This window comes from Pogonomyrmex barbatus, unplaced genomic scaffold (assembly GCF_055798465.1).
Source record: "Pogonomyrmex barbatus isolate J1 unplaced genomic scaffold, ASM5579846v1 scaffold17, whole genome shotgun sequence".
In the NCBI taxonomy this organism is placed as follows: domain Eukaryota; kingdom Metazoa; phylum Arthropoda; class Insecta; order Hymenoptera; family Formicidae; genus Pogonomyrmex; species Pogonomyrmex barbatus.
Genome location: NW_028297113.1, coordinates 5565953 through 5591061, shown reverse-complemented (window position 1 = coordinate 5591061; position 25109 = coordinate 5565953). Strand labels below are relative to the sequence as shown.

The window sequence follows — 25109 nt, the reverse complement described above, 5'->3', positions numbered from 1 at the left end:
TTCGTTCGGCGCCGAGATGTCGGCTTTCCTGACTTTCTTCAAAGAGGAACACACAACATGTTTCTTACGCGGGCATCGTGTTTCTTACGCGATGCGATAGCGAAAAAGTTTCACACGAACGAACGAAACTTCTCGGGCCGGCTTATGGGATGGATCGGTTGCGGTAGAATTTTTGCGATAAGCGCACACGTATTTTTTTATATCACGTAAAATTAATAAACGTATTTCCAACTGACAGCTTACGGAATGTTATTATCCCGCGGTCAGTTTAACTTAAGTGCACGGTAAGTGCATGGAATTGGAAGGTAAATCGTATTTTAGTTCGTAAGGCAGAAAATTGAGATCAGTTTGAAGAAAAAGAAAAAAGATTTACGTAAAATTATATTTTCTCACGGTTACAGCGCGGATGGTTTTTTTTTTTTTTTTTCCTAGAAAATCAACTTTTTTTTATTTCCAAGAAATTTGTTCGAAATCTTGAATCTTATGCTGATTAAAAGTAATCCCCATATCGCTAAGCTTATACCGTTAAGCAACTACTAGGATGCAAGGATCCTTTATTTCATCAGGTATGGTAAAGTCAACTTTCGTCAATCTTCGGAAAGATAAGCGACGGTAAGAAAAGCGAAGTGAGGCTGCGCTTCGAGGAGGGAAACGGCAGAAATAGGAAGAGACGGGAAACATTCGTTCGCTCGCTCCACGCGTGGAGACGTTTCTTGTTCGACCGGGACAAGAAATGGGGGCCTCCCCCCGCTAATTGTTGGAATAATGAACAAAGTTCCCACCTCCCACCGTGCCGCTCCTCTTTGCAGTTATTCCAGTCGCGTATACACGCGCACCTGTTCACGTCGTTATATACCAGCGAGTTCTCCGTCGTCGTCGTCGTCGTCGTCGTCGTCGTCATCGTCGTCGTCGTTATCGCCCGTAATCCTTCGACGGTGCCTTTCATAGCTCGCTGAGGCTTTTGTCCCTTCAGAGAAATCCGAAAGATCCACTTTGCGTCTGCTCCTTATTGTTAGTCGTGGCTTACAAGTTGCGTAGCGTTAACAAGCCGCGCTCCCGAAGCCGAGGCAGTTAACATCGGCAAACTGTCTGCGGGCGTGCTTTCGTATCGTCCGATCGTTACGATTTGTTATCGCGCCGTGTCAAGTGCAGCGAGGTGGAGTATCTCGGCGCGGACGTATCTCGCGTAGCGCGGCTTTACGATTTTCCTAGCAATACGAGCGCGAGATAGACGTCAGCGTGTAAAATAATGATATTAGCGTGCACGCGGGCTCTCTCTCTCTCTCTCTCTCTCTCTCTCTCTCTCGTGTAATTTTTTCCAGTTTCCGACAGACGAATGAACAATGAGGGGGTAAATATAGGGTTTAACCTATTCTTTTCGGTTAGCAAGCCGTGCCGAGTATAAATAGAGGGAGCGCTCGCGGAAGAAGTACGTTGTTGTTGTTTCGCATATTCCGCTGTTGTAACGAAAAGAAACGATTCGCGACGTACCGCGTGGCAACGCTGTGTTTCCATCTTCATGTGTCTTTCCTACTTTGCATACGTTCGCCCTGAATTTGTCTTCATCTTAGAATTGCAAGCAACCGTCGCGCTGCTCTCCCGCATCGGGCATGGAGAAACTCCGAGAGGCTAATGTCGCTCTTGTTACACGGTTGCCTTATTTCGTGCCCCGGAGACGAGAGGCGGAGAGACGAGAGATCGTTTCAATTATTCAGTGCCTGAACCCGTTGCATATCGAGGTGGTTCGTAGATACCATTGCGACGTAGATAACGGCGCGAGTTGCCGGCAATTCTCGTAGTTGGAGTATGAAGTTACGCAAATTCAAGTGAGCGGAAAACTTTACGGATGTTACGTGACGCTATGCTGCCTAAGCGAGTCCTCCAGGATGCTGTCTTCTTTTAATATTAAATTCCTTTTTGAATATAATATTTTATACATGTCAGAAAAGAATGTGCGATTATGATCTTTTACTTATCGTAAATTACTATTGTTATATGGTAAATATATGGTTTTGAAATAGATTGTGAAAGCATTATCATTTTTTACATGATGTATGACTGTCAATAAGTTTAATTGAATTTTGATATTTTCCCCATTCTTCGCGTAGCTCTCAAATTTTTCATCTCTCTTTCTCTCTCTTTCCTGTCGAAAAATTTTTCATAACGTTTTAGAGTTGTTTTTTTCATAAAACGCACCGAGTCGCTCTTTACGTTTCTACGTTCCCTTTCGGCGTTTTCACGTGTCGGCTACGTTTTTTAGCGAACTTTAAAAGTGCTTTGTTCCTCGTATAGCGCACAGGCACTTTTCTCTGTCGCTTTTCCTCGGCACGGATAAGAAAATACGCGGAACGGATATCGAGAACTCGCGAAAAGCCACGGGCGAGGAGAGGAGTTCACCGGTGACATGTACCACCGAAAAATCGATTGTCCTTCTCTTTCCCAATCCTCCAACGGCTGTTCGCTCGTTTTCCCGGCTTTCTCGATGAGGCCGGGTTACCCGCCGCGATGAAAGCTGCGGACAAAAAAGGCGCGACAATTAACCTCTCTTCCGCATCGAGTGGCCGAAACGCAGTCTAGCGCGAAATACACGTATGGCGACCGGTCGAAGGTTTGAGGGCGGGTTGAGAGTTGGCTGAGAGTTGAGAGAGAGAGAGAGAGAGAGAGAGAGAGAGAGAAAGAGAGAGAGAGAGAGAGAGAGAGGGAGGAAGAGAGAGAAAATATATACGTGGATGGAAAATGCAGAGAGGGACTCGGGTGGAGAGAGGTACGGGTTGGATTGCATCGCCGGAGGCTTCCGCAGCTTCGCTCGTCTCTCGATACGTGACATGTAAATTCGTGCTGCGGCGAAATCCTTCTTTTTTATTCCGCATGCTCGCTTCCTTTCATCGAACCTTCCCCCGTTTTATCCTACCGCCGTTGCACCCGTCCATGGGAGGGCGGCCCGATACTCGTGAATGCGCTACGTGACTCTTGTCTCGTGAACGAAACAAAGCTTAAACAGCGATCGTTGTGCGGCTTTTGTGCGCGCTTGCTTCTTTGCGAATGTGCGCAATTCTGATCTTCTCCTCTTGATCTTCTTGATCAAAAGTTTGGCTTACATTTACTCACGGGAAGCAATGAAGAAGGCAAGAGTAATTAACTGATCTCGCGCTTTTCCCTTCGCTTTTCAGTGATTAGAGAGACAAGAAGGAATCGGTTGCGAGGGAGGTTTCGAGTACTATGCGAAAAATTGAAAATTTAAACGCGATGGAAATAACACGAATAGCCATAACGATTTCCGATGATAAATTTAACAGAAAGTGACTTGATAATTATATGATAGCGTAATATGAATTAAAGAAATAATACAATGTCGCGGAACGAATCAGGGACACGAATTGTTTCCGTGATATCGAGTTCGCTCGCGCCTAAACCGAAATTCGCTTCATGTTCCACGCGAGCAATCCCCGTTTCTTAGGTCGCGGTTTCCGTGTGGGTGCCAGGGGGAACGAGCGGGGGCGACGGAATTAGAGGTAGCGAGATTAGAAGGTTTGCCGGGATATTCGCAGGCTGCGAAGCGGCGCCCGTCATCGTACGTATCTACCCATCCACCCACGGATTTTCAAATATTCATTTTCTCATACCGGCCGCTCACGAGTGCATCTGCTTCCACCCGATTCGGCGCCGCAGCCACCGCCACCGCCATCCCCCCCTCGACGGGGGATGCAACGGATTACGCGGTAATACCGTAACGCTTATATCTCCCCGAGGCTCCGAAGGTGTCCTAAAAGTTAAAGGGATGAACCCGCGAGATCCTCATCCACGATATCACGAAGGATAAGTAAAAGCGAGACAATTTAATTTAAACATGCATTTATTAATTTTTTGCCGAGCTTATTTCGGTCGCCGGTCGGAGGACCGGCGATATGAATAAACTCGTAAAAGTTTTTACCTTCCTTCTCGATTTTTCCCCGAATGGCTGGCTTCGTATATCGATGATGATCGCTGTAGGCACGGCGGTGTCACGAAGAACGGATAGAGAGCGTGCGGGCTTCCCAGGCTTTGTCGAGCGTGTAACGAGGGGCAATTTTTGTAGCGGCGAACAATGTGTCGCATTAACGTATTGTGCCAGCGCGACATCGACCACAGCTGATGCTGTCACGCGACACGGCGGTATCGCAATTCGCGATGCTCCGATGATTTGCATCTTGTGAAATGGCGAATTCCAGCCGCGGAATCTAGGACATTTTTATCGCCGTTATCGCCCGCGCGATCTAGAAACCTAAGTTAGGTAGTACAAGTAGAACATTACGTCACGCGGGAAAATTACTCTCGCGCGAATATATGACGCAGGCCGAATTGCAAGAAGCTCGTTTCAAAGATTGTTTTACGGTATAGCTAAGATACAAGATACTAATGCCAAAATTAATTTCTCTCGGACGCACCTTTCGATCCTCCTCAGTTTTTTGAACCAGCATCATTTGGTTGTGCAAAGATTTTTTGAATTTGGACAATCGTTTGCGATATACATATATATATATATATACAAACGCTATTTTCAGCAGATTCGGAATTATCGAAATTAGCGGACATTACGTTGACGAGTGGGGTTATCCAAACGGCCGGTTTTGCAGGAAATTGGCACTTCGGCTGGTTGGCTCGAACTCCAATGAATTCGAAGGTGTCCACTCGTCCACCGTGTACACTTTCAGGCTCGGAGAACCGCTCTGAAAACAATCACTCGGCCGCCATAGCAAATAGTAGCGGCGGTCGGCTGGTCTCTTTGGGAGCTTATTTGCCTATGCAAATCGTCAATCAACCGCGTTCTCCCAATAGTTCCCCCTTTGTTCCCCCCGCGGTGCTCGTTCCAAGGCGAGCGTACTACGTTTCACTCGCGCGCGCGAAACGAGAAAGAAATATAAATTGTCTAAACATCATTGTTAATGCGAATGCGATCTCCCGCACGTCGAACGGACTCGACTTTGTGTTTATTTTTAATCCTCCCGGTTACGTGCGTACGGGGGTCCTTCTCAACGATTCCTCCGGCGAGCTCGAAAAAACATACATACATTCCGCTATCCGCCCGCTGTTCTCCCGCGTGTCCATTTTTTTTTTGTTCCCCCCCCCCGCCCCTCCGGGGCGTTACCGGAATCCACCCGCATTCGCTCGCGCAACGCCCTTTATCTCAAACGGTAGTGCATTTTTCACGTCAAAGCGCGTTTTTCATACGCACGTGACCGGGAGCGCAAAAACAGACTGGAAATGCGCTCGTGGCCGCGCGCGTTTCCCCAAGTATTGTCGCCGGAGACCGCGACAAAGGCTGAAATTACAATTTAAGCTCGACGCTGGAACGCGCGGAAAAGTGTGTCCTGGGAGATAATTCGTGCTCGAGATAATAGCATTTTCGTTCCCGTTCCGCTCCGTGAACAATGGCGCCTTTTAACGATGGATAAACAGATCAAGTGCCCGACAAATTCGCGGTCTCCAATATGAGCGAAAGAAATTTTTCCAGCAAAGGGGAGTGTTGCTTTTTATTTTATATAATTTTTACGATTTACATATGTGAAATCAAAATAGAAACGGTAACGAGAGAGAGAGAGAGAGAGAGAGAGAGAGGGGGGGGGGAGTGCGCATCATTAAATTCCGATTTATGAACGCATTGGTATATCGGGAGGGACTTTCATGTTTCGATAAATATATTTCGATATTTGCGCGGGATTTCCATTGTGCGCGATAGATCCGCGGATTTTGAATATCGCATTAGCGCGAGGTATCTCGCGAATCTAATTCCGAAGCCACGAAACGGCACGGCTCCGCAGTCGCGAACGCCATTAGCAGAACTCTATTCATTAGCAATGAGGAAAGTGGATTAAGCATCGACTGTCTCGAACTTATAAAGGACACTGTCTCGGTGTGTAATACGTGCAACGGAATTCTATTTCGGATACGGAGAGCGCCGTTGTTGACCGAATTATTTCAGCGCCCGAGTTATACTCTATTGCGCCCCTACTCGGTCCGTCAGACGCGAGGGGTGAATTATGAAGAAAGAATTTACGCTCTTTGCGAAATTGCGAAATTTCGATTTCGCGTAAATAGGTCTTTCCCGATCCCCGTTTTAATTCGCCCGTCTCGCGCAAAGTTAACGCTTACGGGCGGTAAAAGTTGACGTTTCTCTCCCCTACGTTTCTCTACATACGTGACTTTAATAGGTTTTTTTACTTTCGCTGCCTTTCGCCCCAAGGTGTAATAATATTATCTTTGCACGTCATGTCAATTGGCGCGGTCACATGTAGTTTAAAACGATATAGGAGTTTGGTCGCTTAGCGATTCCCTCGCTTTTGTCCTAGCGTTAATTAGTTCCGCGCTCCGAGCAGAATTAAATGTTCGACAACTTGCAAATCAGCCGGCTTGAGTGAGCGCGGACTCACTTTACTCCCTAAATCTAAATTGTATACACGTAAAATAATAAAAAAATTTCCGACGACGTCGCGGGTTTATTATTATTTGTGTAGCGATATATCGCGAATGGGGAGATGCAACCGCAGTGTCGACGATACCATATACCCGATGGAATCTATTAATTGGTCGCTCGCGATCTCGATAAGCTGAGAGGCGCATTTTTAATTAGTTTTTCCGCTTCTGTATCGACGATCAGGAGGCCACGGGGTTTGCGTTTCCGCCGCCTTGGATATACAAGAGGCGGTGCACCGGCAAATATTTGCGCGAGCGTTGATGAAAATATGTGGCATTTGAATAAGATTGGCGAGAAGGACGAGCTCGTCGACGCGTTGCGTCGCCTGGCGTCGATTTTCTAATAACGAAATGTCGCCAGAACGATGTTGTCCAGCTTAAAATTTAACTCATTCCTCATTCTACCATTCGATTGACCTATTTTCACTCAATTTCGTTATTTAAGGCGATACGCGTGTTCTGACGCTCGGAGATTCCGAGCAACCGTCCGCCAATACTATTATCCATAAAGAAGACACGCACATCCGACAGTTTGCATAGTGTATCAATCGTGGCGTAAGCACAGGTATAATGTCCGTTTCTAATCCGCGGAGGAGCTAGAAGCGCGAGAAGCTACGTGACCGGAATGCGGCATCCGAACGGAGTCGGCAGTTGCACACCTCTCGTACCTACTCGTTTGCATCACGGCGAGATTTGCGGAAGACGAGAGAGAGAGAGAGAGAGAGAGAGAGAGAGAGAGAGAGAGAGAGAGAGAGAGAGCCGTACGATAATCCGCGCGGTAGTCCCAGATCTCGCGGATTTACATGACTGTTGGTACTTTTCATCCTTAGAAAAGGCACGGCGGACGCTCCGGAGGACGACGGCACGGCGTTTATCTTCGTTTCATCGTCGTTGCATAATCATTGCTCGGGAGAGGACGTCTCTCTGTGATCCTCCCTTTCTCTCTCCCTCTCTCGTTTCGCTCGCTCGCCTTTTCTTTCTCTTTCGTGGCGAGGAGACCTAATCTCGCGATACATCTGGAACCGGATGGAAAATGGAAAGAAGACAAACAGCGGTTGCCTACGGCGGATGATTAATTTCCCCGAGCGCACTCGCGCGGCGAGGAGGTTTCCCCTGGGAAAAGTGGAAGCTGCATATTTTATATGGGCGTTAACTCGTCGCGTGGCGGCGAACTTAATTCCCAGAGAATTTCATTATACCTTTCGTTTATTAGGCTCCCTTTAATGCGACGGCCGTCGTGGCACACACACACACATCGTCTTGGGCACTTTCGATGACGTTATAATTTCGGCTGATAATTTCGGCGAACGGAAACGCGAATGGCGCTCTTAAAGGCTATTGCGATATCTCTCTAGTCATGATTTCGTACGACGAGCATCAGGATATAAGTAAAAATAGAGAGGAAATAAATTAACGCGTTATAAATAAATGATGATTTTCGAAAATTTGATAACGCGGCGTAAATAAATGCTCAGATTAAGCACGAGCTCGCTTATTCTGAGCATTTATTTACGGTGTTAAATTTAGAATTTTCTAATTCTCAAAACTTTATCGACGCTATTAACAACTGTATTTTTCTCATGCGAGAGAGATAAGCATCAGGCAGTAAACGAAATAGTTTCACTCGGTATTTATTATCGTCGTTACTTTTTACGTGGCGTGGAAAGTACATCGAACCTCAAGCATGCTTGAATCACAAAAAACGAATCGTACGAATCGTGTTTCACCTATATTTTTTGTATTCATATATATACTATATATATGTATATATACTCCAGGTATATATCCCAATCTCTCTCTCTCTCTCTCTCTCTCTCTCTCTCTCTCTCTCTCTCTCTCTCTCTGTGAATAATAATTTACTAATATGGAGAATGTATTTCAATAAACATTTTCATTATTTACGTATAAAACGCTGTATCTATCAGTTTATTCGCGTATTTTTCTCTTCGCATTTATACCACAGACAATTTTGATGTATTTTAATTTGAACCTTGATTCGGATCGTCCGAACGGAGAAATTATTTAAATAATATATACGATGCGTGACAAGACGCGCGTAAATAATTGCTCGATATCAGCTTGCAACTGGATAATTTACCGTGTTTTTGCAATTTGTCTGCGAGCGCAGGTATTATAATTTCATTCATAAGAATATAATCGCTGACAATGCAATAAATGCAACTATTAGCTGGCGATCGATCGCATTAGCGTTACTGGCAGTTTCGGCGTCTTTCGACGGTTCGTCGACAAACGTATCGGATTCCAGCGGTTCCATTGTGGACATCAACTTCTCCCAGAATTTCATTCTGTCGGGCCGGAAATCGGCTTCCACCACAATATCCGGCGATCTGTCAATCCCGAATCTCATGAACTGGTGATGATCGCGGTAGGCGGGCCACTCGGGGATCAGCCGCGCTCTTGGTATCCTGGTACATATGTAATAAACATTACGATCGGCAAGAACATCCGGTCGTTGCTGGACAAAGCGGAATTTCGAGCTAGCGATTTGGTATCTGGCTTCGAACGGATCACGTAAGGTTAGCTCAAATGGAAGTAGCAACGTGACACGCTCGATGAATTCCTATTTTTCAAATTAATTATAAATAATAATAAAAAGTTATCTAATCTTTTGGGACTTCGCGTTATATAAATTTTCTCGATGAATGTTACATCTTTCGTAAGGATCGCTCGTGAATATGGTATACAACGCTATTAATTGTATATAAATAATAACTATTAATTAATTTACCCTTTCTTCACGAAATTCGTCCACATCTCTGTCATGATGTTAATCATAGTTATATCGTTCTCCGTATTGCGCAGTAACATATTCTGATACACATTATTCAATACAGGAAAAAGGTAATTTAAATCATCGCCGTGACAAACACCTAGGGAAACATAATTTAAATGTTTACGTAAATATTTACATACGCTTCATTTTCGATTTTGGCATGCGATAACAATATAATTAATGACGAAAAATCTCTTGGATTTCTTTTTTTCTTTACATTATTTTTTAAACAGCTCTTTTTATCATAATTATTTTTATTACGTTATATTCGTATTTGGGAGTCTTCTGGAAAATTCAAAACCGTCAGGAGAAAAATATTATATCGTATCAGTAGATTTAATTATTTTGTTTACTAACAAGATTTAGGAGGAAAAGATATCTCAAGAGATCTCATATGTGTCTTGTTAAGAGCCAATTTCATTCCCTCCCTAATTCTCTGATGTTATGGGATTCTCATTACATACCATAACTAATCGGAGTGCCCGTAGCGAAGGTATGTGAGAACGTGCCCCTGTACGCGAAGAAGGAGAAATAAATGTTGGATTTTCCTATTTCCGATTGATATTTTGCAACTCGCAACAACGACCATATTATGAAATCATTCATCATCTGAAGAAATGATTTTATTGTCAAACGTTTCTTATGTATTTGAAACCTTGAACTCACCTCCGTAATGTTCTCTGCTGAAATCATTGTCATATTTCCGTTAAAGTAAAAATCTTGTATCGCGGAAGCGAAAAAGGTGATGTTGGTAATCACATTGTGGTGCTCCATAAAAACGGGAAAGTATTTTTCGAAATTCTCTATAAATTCGTCCTTGAGATCGGGATTTATGATCAAGTCTGAAATAAACACGAAATCACTGAGTTCCTTTCAGTTCATTATCGAAAATCTATTGAAAATAATTCCTTCTTTGGAATGTATGTCTAGAGTATAGCTAGGCATCTCGTCCCGTGAAAAATGAGACTTTTAATTTTACTTAATGTAAGGTTAATTAATGTAATAGTACGAATCATAATTGCATCTCTTCCGTTCAAGAAAATTATTCGACGCCGTTAATTAATTTGCGCGACAGCTTTAATTAATTAAATATTATTACGGCAAATAATAACGGAAAATTACCGACTGTTTTTAATAAACTCTCGTCCTTTACGGTTTGTATTATTGCCGGTATATCGCGAAACAGTCCTTCTTTTATTATTTTCAATGGATGCACCGTCAGGATGGCGTCCTCCGAGTCATCCTCCAATGTGAGCATAAATGTAAACGATGGATTGTTTCTCCAAACATACTAATACAAAACCATTGTTATTGTGAACATATTAAAATTTTTATAACACTACAGATACTTACGAAAGACTGTGTCATTTTTACTAGTTCCTTCACATCGACCCTCCTCATGCATGTTATTATCTCTTCGTCGTCCTTTATGGTATAACTCGAGTACAAAATATCGTCGCTACTTCTTTTTACATCTCCTTCTTCCGGACTTTCGGTAATTGTTTCATTCGACACGATCATGCTTTGGTTTCTTTTCGGTAAGCAGCCGACAAGCTTTGCCAATTTCAAACATTGTTGTCTATACTTTTTTCGAGGAACAAAATTCCATGAAGATAAAGCGGTACTGCTCTGCAGAATATATCGGTGGAAGAGATTCTCGGTCTTCTTTGACATAACTAAAAAATGAGTCAGCACAGCACCGGCACTCGATCCCATAAGAGTTACCGATTTGGGATTCCCTTCAAAGCTATGGATATTTTCTTGTATCCATTCGAGGGCCATCTTTATATCTTTAATACCGTAATTACCTGGAGAAATCTTGTTCGTTGTGCTAAAAAAGCCTAAGTAATTTGAATTCATTATTTATGTACCATGATGAGACCTATCTTATCTGAAATTATCTTACTGAATTATCTCGAATTTGCTGTATATGTTTAACATTATTTTTTTCCTTTACCTAAGGCATGAAGACGATAATTCATTGTAACGAGGATCACATCGTGATTCAACAAATAATCCGGTGCATATAGGTTGCTATCGCTACTTCCCTGAAAATATCCTCCTCCGTGCACGAAAACTAAAACCGGTAGTTTCTCGGATTTTTCTCGAATGCCTAAAATCTACGAAGATTTTTTTTATGTTATGGAAAATGATAGAATTGTTATATATGAGTAAATAGAGAAGCGAAATATTTTTAACAGTGGATGTTGTGCTAAACGTTTAACGTGAAAATTGCTGAATATCGCAACAATGTATCGTAACAATGTAACTTTAATTCATTTAAGTTTAATTAAGCCATCAGGTCATTCTAATCAAGTTCGTTTTTGGAACATTGCAATTCTCTGTTCAAATTTTGAATGGAACTGCGAAAATTGCGCGTGATGCTAATTATTTACTTGATTATGTAAAAATATCCGCTATCAAAATTTTATTGTTATTTCATATTCTGATTATTACGATTGATATTTAGCGATAATATAATATATTATTCACATCGGGGACGAAGATATTTAGATAAAGGCAATCTTCACTGCCAACGAGTTCGGTTCTTCTCGTAATTTGAATACATTTCTGTCCATCGATTGTAGCATTGCGTATCGTCATCCATATGTGATTCCATGGTTGCGGGCTCTAACAACACATATGATTGTATATTAATTATGTATTCTAATTAATTTGCTCGAATTTAGATATATTTCTAAGCTAAGACAATACACGTAGAAAATAATTTTGTTGAACCATCAAAATAATTAAAGTCGCTCGATGCAAAATGAAATTGGTTTTTAAAATATAAAAAAATTTTATAATATTTATAGTATTTTATAGTATTTTCATCATACTTAAGCATCCTACGTAACTATTTTCAAATCTTTATCTTGTCAAATTTTTATTCTTTAGCAAAACCGTTTTTTTTTTTTTTTGCATAGAAATACCATGATCAATGTTGATTTTTAATTCTTTGACAAATTATTTAGAAATCTATGATTTTTTTCTCAAGTAAAAGTCAAATACACAGTAAGTTTTTTTTACAAATTATTGTAAGATATGGATACAAAGATGATATGCCATATGAAAATATCACGCAATACCTTGAATCTCAGTTCGCCCCACGGGGGTTGCGCGTACGGTATCCCAAGAAAATTCGCGATCGGCCGATTATACGTGGACCAACTCCACTTGCCGCGAAGCAGGCCCCATTTCGTGTAGACGATGGGTGGCTCGGAGATGCTGAAGGTATCTGCAAGGCTGAGTAGGTACACGAGGACGCACAAACATCGCCAAATCCCGCCGTCCGGACGAAGACGCCGTGCCGACGACACGGTGGAGCGCGCACGAGATTCGTGTGGTTGCATATTTGTCACGAAGGATGTTGCAGCACGCGCGGAAAGGCCAACTGAAATGCAGCGACCTTACATTGCGGATGCGTTATCGCTGTCGCCGCCGCGTGATACGAACGCGTGACACGTCTAATTCCTACAAACATGCGACTCGCATCGACATACCGAGCCGAGGCGAGAGCGATTGAAAAACGTTATTTATAATGTATTCGAAAATAGGGTCTGATTACTGCCAGTGAAAAACAGTGAAAGCAGTTGAAAATTACCGATGTTGCGTTTCATTTCTTCCGTGTTAGTGAAATCAGTGAAAACAACCGATGGACATCCCAAATAATCCGAAAGATAATTTTCAGGTTAAAAGGATTGTTGTATCGTTAATTGTGCTTTTTAGTGCTACACGTACAATAGTTTGAAGAAATGGAGGAAATGTTTGTACACTCCGAAAATATCTCTTCACGGATGAACGGAACAATAGTCAGCAATTGGTTGATTTACTCGATGAAACAATAAATGTACAATATATTGTAAAACAATAAATGTACAATATATTACAAGAGAAAGTGTATAATCGTGCTCATGATATAGTATAACTTTATAATCCATATTTTAATAATAACAGTCATAACATTTATGTTACAGAAACAATTTTTTTTATTCCTTAATTAAGTGATCATTATCATGGAATGGCAATATTTTTTTATCTTTGGTACCCCATTTTGCGAAATGAAAAAAGGTACAATTCGGAATTATAAGCTATCTATGATGAGCTTTCGAATCTTGAAAATATTAAAAATTTTGAGATTGTCAAATTGTGAAGCACTAGTAAAAGATTTGAAAATAATATTGTCAAATAAAATTTTTCCATAATTATTACTAATCGTTTTATTTTATTAGCTTAATCTAAAGAACCAAAAAAATCAAATAAACAATTTCTTTGAAAATTATCTTTCGGATTAGTTGGGATCCATTTTAGTTATTTTATTGGCTTTATTGATAAAGAAACGAAACGCAGCATCAGTAATTTTCATTGTTACCAACTGCACTGTTTTTACTGGCAATAACCAAACCCATTCTTCGAATGCACTATTAAATATAGAATTTATGGAGTAATGGCTAATAAGCATACTTTGTTTTGACATAGAAATTTAATTTATGTCTAATCAAAATTCATTAAATCATTTTAATCAAAATAATAAATAAATATTTGAATTTAGAGAAATAATATGCGATTTACATACCATTATAAATGTATTGTGCACTAAACTTGAATAACAATTATACATTTAAAAAGAACTCACCACATCAGAGAAGAAGTTAACCACAGAATCAAGTTTTATTTGCGCGTGACTTTTTATTAAATTAATAAACTGATTCGCAAATAGTTCTATCAACGTAATCCGCCGTTATCAAACTCCTATTGTAAAGTTGAATCATTTAGCTAATGAAGATATCTGATAAGCGTATAAATTACTTAAGTCTCTTAAGACGTACGAGTATAATGTATTTTTTATTTCAATTGTCAAACAATAAAATTGTCGAATTAACTTAATTTCATTAAAATAGAGCATACAAAGTAAATGATTAAAATGTAATGTACATAATATTAGTCTATATTTAGCTATTTTATTTAGCAATAATTATTTCTTAAAAAGCCGAAAAATATCTGTTTTCTATGAGAAGTGATTTTTTTTTTTTTTTGAATATTCCATCTTTGTGTACTCCGCCGTCTTTGTATCATTTATTCACCAGAAGGATCTCTATCAACCGTGACGTATTATTAAGCGAGGGGTAATGCGGCTTTTGGCGAAGCTTAGCTACATACTGCACATTATTATAGATGAGCAACTTAACCCGGGTTACTCGTAACCATTCCATTATTCAACGCGTTGCATTTTAGCTCTCCGCCGTAACACTACATACTTCACAATGTCAACAATCGCGCAGGGTTATTTGAAACGCGAAATACCAACCATTTTGCAAGAGCTGCTTTCGCAACGGCAAGATAAAACAATGTAATAATGTAAAGAAATATATATATATATATATATATATATATATATATATATATATATATAAAATGCGGATTGCAAGGAAAAAGTAAGTTAAATAATTTTTGCACAACACGTATTTTTAAGAATTCCGATAAACGAATCTATAACTTTTCTAATTCTATGAAATTGATTTTTCTGTCGCAAAAAATATAAGACTGATATTCAGCTGGATATTATTTTTTTGAATTTATATATATAAAATTTAATGTAGACACACACATACACACACACACACACACACACACACACACACACACACACACACACACACACACACACAAAGAAAGAGAAAGATACTTTGTTTTTATCAATCGATTGTGTTGATATTTTGATAATTAGATAAATAATATCGATTAAAAATTTCTTAGAGAAAAATTTTATTGCATCTTACCTTAGCTAGAAATCGAATTTGAAACTTTCTGACTTTCCGCAACGAGTTTACCGCTTCGACTAAGTCGGTGATTATCGCAACAAGATAATACAACAACATAATAATAGGATATATAAATATAATATTATTTTCCGCTGATAGTAAAACATTTAAAGATTGATTGAAATATTTTTAACACAAGAAATATGTATAAATCATATACATATACATATATATGACTTATATTTCTTGTATCAAAAATACTTATCAATCTTTAAATATTTTATTATATACATGTATAAGTCATCATGGCTGAGACTTAGTGCCTAATAATTATTAAATAACAATACAAATAATGATATTATGTATTTGATTATTGAAATATTAGAGATATAATTCTGATTTGAATTAGTTTGAAAATCTTTTGATAAAAGCATGTATTTGACAGAAATACAGCAATTGCATTTATATATAAATATATGTATAAGTCAGAGTAAATCAGAGTTTTATACATATATTATATATACATACATATATTATATTTTTTTTGTCAAAAATATCTATCAATTTATCTTTAAATATTTACAATATACACGTCATATGTATATACGTATATTTGTATATATAGAAAATGCACTTCGTTCTTGCATTATTTAACTGATTATTGCGATAAGTATTATCATATGTCTTAGTGATCAAACTGATGAAGATATCAAGAGCTTCCAAGTTTAAATTCTAGTCGAGGTAATATTTTTTTTACAATAAGATTTATTTCTACAAAAGATTTTAGATCGATATCATTTATTTCATTACCGAAATATCTTATATTAAAAACATTTATCGCTTTTGAAATATTTATATTAATTTTCTTATTATTAGTATTTCGACGCTTCTCCAAGCGGGGAATTATCTTTCTTAAATAACGTCACCGATTTTTTCTTTCTCTTTTTTTTTTTTTTTTTTTTTTTTTTTTTTTTTTTTTTTTTTTGAAATCTCGCATGGAACAGACTTTTGAAGAGCGATCGTTCTTTATTTACCTCAAGTCGAGCGACCATCTAATTCGGGTTTCACCGACGCTGTTACCGCATCCCGTGGGTTTTCTTCTCGGTTTTCTCTACGTCGACCTCGTTGCCGCCGTCACCGCCGCCACCGCCATCGCCGTTGCCTCCGCTATCGCGGCGGAGAATCCGCTTCCGCCGGCGGTTCAGGTCCTAACAATTTCCTGACAAGGGGTTTCCCCCGAGAATTTCCGGTCCGTTTCCGCGCGAAATCTCCATGGCACCTTCACTCGTTACGCGTCGTTTGCCGAGCCGTTTATCTCCTCGTCATTAATTATGCCGCGTTACTCGGCCGCAGATTCTCACCAGGATTGCAGTCCTTGGCTTCCCCCTTGCAATCTTCGTTTCTCCTTTTGTTCCGATCATCATATTTATATATGGATCTCGTTAGTAATTGCAATAAAATTAGCAATTATATTCGGCGCTAAAACGATCGGATTTTCTTAAGTATATTGTCGCGTTCGTCGTTCAGACACAATTTCGCACTCGCGAAATAAGCAAGACCGAATGAATTTTATGAAAAAGAGAATGAACTTTATTAACTTCAAAGCGGGAAAATAAAATAATCGCGGCTGCTTTGTCGAAGCCGAACAGCCGCCAAATGACAACTCGTCATCAAGAGCACCGCGTCGCGAAAACATTCCGCGTCTCATCGATAGGGAACGATCTTCTCTTCGAAATATCGGTTTTCGGGGGCAATGACGAGCGGATCAATATATTTTGCTCGACCAATATATTTTTCTGGATCAATATATTTTGCCCGATCAATATATTTTTCTGGATCCATATTTTTCTGGAAATTAATAATTCATAGTTCTATTTTCTCATGGATGATGTATCCATGAGTCAAGGCCTATGTCTATGGACAGAAATAAAAGATAACGTTATCAGTGTGTTATATTCCGAAGTAGAGTGAAGTAGGGTGCAGCAGTCATAAATTTAACAGTGTCGTCATTTCATGTTGTATTATAAAACATGTTATTTATTTTACCATGATCTTGCTTCATCATTATTAATGGGCATATATAGAACGTAAGATATAGCTTAATTTTAAAGCAAATTAGAATTATACGAAAAGAATGATTTTGCTGGATTATTTAAAAATCTAGATACAAATGAAAAAATTTTTTGGGCTTAAAATAATATATAAGATACTTAAGCATAATGATAACATAATAATACAAAAAGTTTTGCTATTGTAAAAATCAGTTAATGAGTCTTATGTAATTATTTTGATAACGCAATAAAATTATTTTACTAGCTAAATTTTTATATTCAGCAAAACTATTTTTTTTGTACAGTTTTGTACACGACTTAATTTTTTTAATTTAATGTAATTCGCTTTTGTATTTTTATATTTAATGTATATATATATATATATATATATAAAATTCGCTTTTGTATCTTTATATTTAATATATAGTTTTAGTTAGAAGAATCGAAAACTACATTAATTTCAACATCTTTTAAAGCGCGCGCGCGCCCACACACACACACACACACACACACACACACACACACACACACACACACACACACGTGCTTTACACACATGTGCTTTAAAAAATGAAATTAACGTAGTTCTCGATTCTTCTAACTATTATTCGATCTAACCGAGATTGATTTCTTCACAATGCAAAAACAATAGGAAGGATTAATTCAGTACTCGCGTAATGGCGGACTTCGCGTGGAGGGACCTGGATCGAGTAGGACGTCAATATGATTTAATATCGGCTGTTTCCATGTTCATGTGCATGTAGGAGCACGTCGGGTTTGATTAAAGGCGAACGTCGCGCCGGATTATGCATTCGTCTATTTGTCACGTCGTGGACTAATTGCAGTACGTAGTGCGGTCATGCATCACGACGGCAAGAACCGTCCGGAAATAGCGTAGCGTATGCATCGGCTTGCGGACCAGCTCCACCATTCTTGATGATGTCGCCAAAGTTTGTCACGATTACTTTGTACCAATTTTCCCCGGTTGGCGCACGTGTCCGAAGTGACGTGTCACGCCTATGCCATTAATGTCGCCGGATGTACAATTACTTCCTCATATGTACACAATTATAAACTCCGCTAAAACTCCGTTTAACGTCGCACGATTAATAATTGGCGATCGTTAAACGGTTTCACTTCGTTGTCATTTTTATTTCTTCAAATCTGCAATTCCGTTTAAATCTGAAACGGAATGTACGTGACGCGAGCTGCGGAAGCCCTTTGCCAATATCGCGCCGCCGTTATTAAACAATTAAATAAAGAGAGCCACACGTAACTTTGATCACACACGTGAGTGCATTATAATAATGAAACGTAAACGGAGTGCTTCCCCGAGCACAAATGCCGCGGCTTCTGGGCGCAAGACAATGGGAAAGCGCGCGCGTGCGGTTTTTCATTCGCGGCCGTACTATTCCGCACACACAGTGAATCTCGCGGGAAATCGCGATGACACATTTGTGTAACGAGATGATTTTCGGAAATGACGAAGCGACGGCGAATTTTCCGCGACAGACGCGTCACCGCCGCTCGTCTTGCATTTCCACGTCAATTTGCGAAATATGTGAGTTGCGGCGCCGGCGATTATCACGCCGATCACTCGATCATGATTATGGTTATGATTATGATAAATATTATTTTAAATTTTATTACGTTCAGTGGCGACTTTTGGCTGGGCGTATCGCGTTATGTCGATAATTACACGTTGAATTACATTTAATGGGTGAACGATTACGCGAGAAAACGGATTTATCGACACGATCGCCAACATGAAATTACATGAAATTATTGTAATGCGTCACGGGGATAAATGCAGGACATTAAATGTTGCAAAACGACGAATTAACCGGCGGGAATGGTCGCTATCGTAAAATTATTAATCGCGATGTTGTTTATCGGCGCTCGAGTTCGGCCGTCTTCGTCGTCTGTATTTGCATGACGGGATTATTATACGCATTCTGGCTGGGTAACCCATTATTTCTTTCTCCTTTTCTTTTTTTACCGTCGCGGTTTTATCTTCGTTTAATGCCGTCGTTGAAAAGTGCGCGCGTTCTTGTAAAGGAATTACGGACAAAGGGAAAATGAGAGCGCTTGGCCAAATGAGAACCGTACGTCTTGTTTTTCATCCTTTTTACTCTCTGAAAGGAAATTTGGTTCGAGGCGAATCGCCGGCGAACAAACGTCTGAAAATAAATACGAGACTGTAATAAATAAAATAATTTCTTTTTTATCTCGACATCCGTATTATCTGATGATCTCGCGGAAAAAAGATTACGATTGTTCCGTGTAATTTAGATTTTCTTGTGTAATTTTTAGATTTTAATTTTATGACCGTGATTTTGTAACTTGGAATTTCTGTTATTTATTAGATATATATTTTACTTTTTCTTTCCTCTCAGGCCAATGGTCGATTACGCTAGATAGATACAGTAACTTTTACTTTTGGATTTCTCCTATCCTTGGATTTTTCTTCCTTTTTTTTTTTTTTTATAATTCAGATTTATATTGTTATTCTACCAACGGCAGTAGGCGCCGCTCTGAAATATACATTAGATCTTTTTGTATTTTTTATAACATAATATTCTTTGTGACGGGGACGATACGGGCAAGAAGTTTCGGAGTGGTTTGAGAAAGACCTCGACCGTGTAAGATGTTTCGGGGACCAAGAGTGTTTTATTCTCGCGGGGTTACTTTTGTCAAATGCCATAATCGCTTACTCCCCTTCGTGCTTTTTGGGCGCGTTAGAGCGTTCAAGGGCAAAATATCAAGGTGAATAATACATGGCAACTCCGTCGAAGGAAAATAAGTTCCACGATCATCATTCGCGACACGGTTATTGTAAAGTACAAAGTTTTGAACGTGTCGCAGAAATAGCGGGCCGATATATCGTTTCACCATCTTCCGCATACACATGTTTCCTTATTTTCGAAATACGACACTTTCGAATCGTAAATCTTGATGACGACTTAAAAACCGAACGTCTTCTTCTGAAGGTAGAAATCATCAATTTATCACGCGCGCATAAGTTTCGAAAAAAATTTATGCGATATATCTTGCGTGGTTCACAACATGAAAAGATTTTTTCGCGCGTGCTGATGTAATGTTGGTGTTCCCGCCTAAACGCGAAACATTCTCGGGGGAAACGCGAAAAAGGCGTAATTCCGTGTTGGAAAGGCGAGATCCTTTGGCCCGTCGCTTTTCCCGTCACGCTCTCGAAATTCCCTTTAATTCGGCCAGTCGCCGAAGAGGTCGGGCGCGAGAATCTACTTGCGGGACAAGGGAGAGAGAAAAGAGGGAGAGACGGGTCGGCGGCACTTCCTCCCCCCCCCCCTCTCCCTCCCTCCCTTCCCTGTGCGAAAGTGAAATATGCACATTAGACTACCGGCGACATTGCTACACGAACCGCCAGCATCAGCGGCAGCTCTCGCAGCTTGTATGCCGCAAGCCGCATACACACACTGCATGCATCGCGGCGCGTACGCGAGAAAGCACTGCGGCCCGGTGATGCATTGCCTCGGGAGATTAATGCATCGCGCCGCACAGTTTGTTAGAGTGAATAACGACCGGCTGCAATAATGATATTGCCATTAACCTGTCCGCGAAAGTCTCTTGGTTCCTCAAGAGCGCGCGCGCCCTCATCCTACCCCCGATCGCCTCGGATCATAGGGGTGATTAATTCAAGTATCGACACACGGGACGTATCCCTCCTTTTCCTGCTCCCCTTCCTCCCCCCCCCCCGTCGCTCTATCCGCCTCGGGTTCCATCCCGGAACTGTGGAGCTTCGTAGCACTTGGTTATTTTCACTCCTCCGCGATTCACGGTGGCGGTTCAACGTGGCGTGGATTTCGTCGATTCTTAAGGAGCTCTGCGGAGGAGATATACGACCTGGAAGAAAAAAAAAATAAAGAGAGAGGGAGATAGATGGATTCTCTTATAACGGTGGATCTGACGAGAGTAATACGGATGTAATACGAGGCACAATCTTAGAATTGTGATGCACCTTGATTTAATGCGCTCTTTCTCTCTCTCTCTCTCTCTCTCTCTCTCTCTCTCAAGAATTCCTTATCGCGCGTAGCACGATAAGGAAGGTGAGACAGTTAATTTTAAAGGTCAAAAGTGCACGTCAATCCGTTCGCGAAATGAGCGTCGGATATGGGAGCAACGTGATTTATTAGCATCTTGATTCTACGTCTTGTTACCGTTTTAAACAAACGATGTTTTCCCGCATCGATCTACATCCGCGTGAAACATCTTATAGAGACGGTCTTTCCTCGCGAAAAGCGCGTAAGTTTACACCAATGTGCCTTGTGCGTGTCGCGTTAATTTATCTCGATAGAATCGTGCGAATTTACAATCGCGAAGTGGGCGATAATGATATACCGCGGGCGAGAAGGGATGTTGCGAGCTCCGCGCAAGTCCCGCTCGCTGCTCTTAGCGCTCGTTAAGGAATCATCTTTCGACGTCATCTTTTGACGGCCGCGATTTTCGTTTGACAGCTCAACATGCTCGAGAACGGATTCGCGACATCGTAACTCTTCGCGTCGTTTTCATAATAGTGCCGTCGATTGCGACTCATCGTCGCGAAAATTACAACACAGCTGACTTAATAATACGTCGACGGCGCGGGGGTGGAAGGCGAGACGCACGCAGAAGATAACCGAAATGATTACCTAAGATTACAGGCGACTTAATGTCACTTAATGTTACTCCCTCGTAACACAATCTCCCACGTATGCAGAGGGGAACGTCGAGGGAGGCGAGGGGAGGGAAAGAAAACGCGCCGCTGTCTGCGCGCGTGCCACACGGGGGTTGCTTCATTTGCCCCGCGATTTCGCCCGGCCATCGCACGGCCACCGGGGTGCAGTAACGCGCTAATGAAGTATTTACCATTCTATTACTACGTACCGCGAGCCGACGCTTCTCGCCGCCCTTATCGCCCTTATCTCTCCACATTCTCGGCCGCACTCGTGCTTTCTCGCCGGCTCGCCTCTGGATCTGCTCGAGGATGAATCGCCCCCTCGCGGGCGTGCCCGAGAAGCGATATGGATTTTCGCATTATCATGGATGTCGTACGGATTATTGCAGTTTTCCGTGCGCGCTGCAATTGACCTGAATTTAACCAAAGTTCCTGGATATTCGATTTGTTTCCGCGATGTTTCCGAGTTTAATCGACTGCGATTGCAATTCTTTTTTAATTTAGCTAGATCTAATTAGACGACTTAATAAAACGTGAAAGTGCGGCCAGTAATTATAGCACTTGAGCACGAGATTCTGAAAGATTGCCACATTCTAGCAGGCAAGTTGGAACTGAGCGTTCCAACAAAATTTATTTTCAGATCTGTATCCGACCGGGTTTTTATATACTCGAGTAAAATCGTCTTTTTCCGTGTTCGCCACTTCTTTTCGACATTCCAAATCGCTCCCTGAATACGTAAGGACGTGCCGCGGGCGAGCTAATGAAATTTCGCGTTAGTTACTCCGAAGTTACTGCGCCACCGTGCGGACCGTCTGCTTAAAATTACTCGGAACATTTCTTAACTATCAGCCGGAATTCCAAAGTTACACGGACGGATTCCGTGTCTTCTTCGCGAGCGGTGTATGTCACTGACGGAGCGCCGGATAAATATTTGATATCGAATGTTACAGCTATACGCGTATTCTCTCGCGATGGGAAATATTTTTCGTAAAATGCGGATATATGCCTCGGTATGCACGGCGGTTCTTATCGGGAGTCCACGTACGGCGAAGCGGCGAAAGAGGGGGGCAGGGGGAGAGGAATGCTTTTTCTCGTTGTGCGCGAAGACCGACTCGCGTTTCGACGGCGGCCTCATCTCTCAGACGTCGACGTGCATCGGAAGAAGAAAAAAAGAATTGTATTTCCGCCCGGCGCACTTTTCATCAGTTTCCGTCGGCATTGACGGATCATAATCGCACGTCGACGGATAACCCGACGAATATCGGCGATGGCGCCGGCGGTGCAATTTTAATCTACGCAATCCGCCGCCGGACGTATTGTCGGGGAGCGTTCGCGAAATTCAGCATCCGCAAGGATTCCCGCTTTGTGGCAATATACGGCCGATACGCCCACTCGACCGCCGATCTCGCATATTATTAGGCGAACTATCGACAGTTACGTCGATACGCCACTAAGATTCTCCGGAAAACTCGCGCACGATTGGTCATTCTTCAAGGCAAGCCCCGTGACGCCGCTCCGTTCGCGAATTCGCAATTATACGGAATTACATTGACGTATCGGAAGAAAAAGGAAAATTAAATGGAGATCGCTCGCGGAAAATCTCTTTTTGTTCTCTCTTTGATTGACCGGAATGCTTTATCTTTAAATTTAATGATATCGCTTACGATTTCTATTTTTTTTTTTTTTTTATTACGTGTTGTCTTAAATAATCTCGAATGAATGAACTCGCGATCTTCATATTTTTACGCGCGTTGCATTCCATATATCATCGATCGGAACAAGATTGCACGAATAAGAAATGTCTATCGAAAGCTGCTGAAAAAAAAAAAAAAGAATCGTTTTGTCGCATGAATACGCCTGTATTTCGAGTATTTTACAATCCCTTGTTCGGTATATCGTCGATATATCGACGCATTCACGTGCACGTCTCGCCGCGCGTCAATCGCGAAGCTCAATTTTTTGCACGCTGCGAGGTCCGGCGTTTAGCGATGGCCCGTCAGAAATGGACGAGGCCGGACTGACGAGGCTTTATTCCATCTTCGTCCCGACGGATGCATCCGCGTCAATTCGACGATATCACGCGTAAAAGCGCGCCGGTGCCCAGTGGCGCGAAAGCAATATATGCACGAGCACGCACTTGGATTGTGCACGTACTTTCCGATGCTACGCTTTTGTAAACTGAATAAATTCGCGGCGGCGAATCGCTTCGCGTTCCCTGAAAATTCAGGATGTTCAAGAAAAAAAAAAATGCCTGACGAAACTTAGAAAGAAATGCGATTCTTTTTTGCGAAAGTGAGTTAGTGGATAGTAGTAATAAAAGTTACGTTTTACTACTTCTGCCCTTATTGCCTCTTTTGACATGTTATATTAATAAACTACGTATTACATATGATCTCTCTCTCTCTCTCTCTCTCTCTCTCTCTCTCTCTCTCTTTCTCGTAAAAAATTCCGTGAGGGTTGTGCGAGTACGTTCTCGGCCTCGCTTCGCGATTAATGACACGCTTTCGGAACCGCGTCTCAGATGGGGTTGTTCTTCATTTATGTGTTGTGCATGTCACTCGCCATTATTACCGAAAGAGACCGTTATAAATCGAACATGTTGGATATGGTGCGATAGCTACATCGAGAAAAATAACGATCGTTTAGAGACGTAAGCTATGCGTGCAATCATGCCACGAGCAAAAGCTATCATTAATGCCGAAACTCCCAAAACCCCTGAAATCTCGATAACGCGGCGCGCGAGATAAAAAAATCGTCGAGGTCATCAATAGCATTTTCTATCGCATATATCGCTCAAGCGGCGCGAGCAACGTGCTCAATAAATTTAAGAGAAATAAATAGACTCTTCACAGAAATAGACAAATAGGTCGGAGGAGACGAAAAATTCATCATCTCAGTTTGTTTATTTATTTAACGCGTTTTCATGGAGACGCATATCATAAAATATTTTTCGGAGCTTTTTTCCCTTTTTCCCTTTTGTACGAAAGCGTCCGTGCTCGTTGTAGACGTGTCATGCGACATTTCGTGTTTTTGTCGTCGATTAACGCGCTGGAGTTCAGACTCGAGTCGCCGTAGTCTGATTCTGGACGCCGCGCGAATGACACGATTGCACTTTTCCCGCGGAGTCGCAGGTGCACTACTTTACAGTTAGAAATCCAATCCACAAAATCGCCCGCTGAATTTTATATTCCCCGCTCGCGGAAATGGTGATGTGAGTCACGCGTCGCCTTTGTGACACGCCGCCGTTGAACAGCGGTGCGATCAAATATGCACGCCTGCATGCATGCAATCGGGTATGTACAAGCGCTTACCGCGTATCTTCCGTAGGGGGGGTCACTTCCTCATACACACACACACAC

The 25109-nt window shown here is 41.3% G+C and overlaps 2 protein-coding genes across 7 annotated transcripts in view; one reads left to right on the top strand and one right to left on the bottom strand.

The window, feature by feature from the left end:
• Positions 1–25109, top strand: part of heph (polypyrimidine tract-binding protein 1 heph) — a 366198-nt gene that overhangs the window by 40196 nt on the left and 300893 nt on the right. The window lies entirely within an intron of this gene.
• Positions 8306–16746, bottom strand: LOC105432138 (esterase FE4). Its single transcript, XM_089074322.1, has 10 exons — positions 16041–16746; positions 12334–12638; positions 11738–11875; positions 11202–11364; positions 10598–11085; positions 10367–10535; positions 9911–10086; positions 9709–9853; positions 9200–9341; positions 8306–8876 (listed from the first exon to the last, which is right to left on the bottom strand). The coding sequence occupies exons 2-10, from the start codon at positions 12595–12597 to the stop codon at positions 8594–8596; spliced, it is 1968 nt and encodes a 655-aa protein (XP_088930448.1). The 5' UTR covers positions 12598–12638; positions 16041–16746; the 3' UTR covers positions 8306–8593.

Excerpts from the sequence above, each read along its gene's own strand:
- LOC105432138 (XM_089074322.1), bottom strand. The coding sequence starts at position 12,597 with ATGCAACCACACGAATCTCGTGCGCGCTCCACCGTGTCGTCGGCACGG. Across the intron at positions 11,365-11,737 it reads TAAATATCTTCGTCCCCGAT|ATTTTAGGCATTCGAGAAAA; the intron begins GTGAATAATATA and ends AAATCTTCGTAG. Across the intron at positions 11,086-11,201 it reads TTATCGTCTTCATGCCTTAG|GCTTTTTTAGCACAACGAAC; the intron begins GTAAAGGAAAAA and ends CAAATTACTTAG.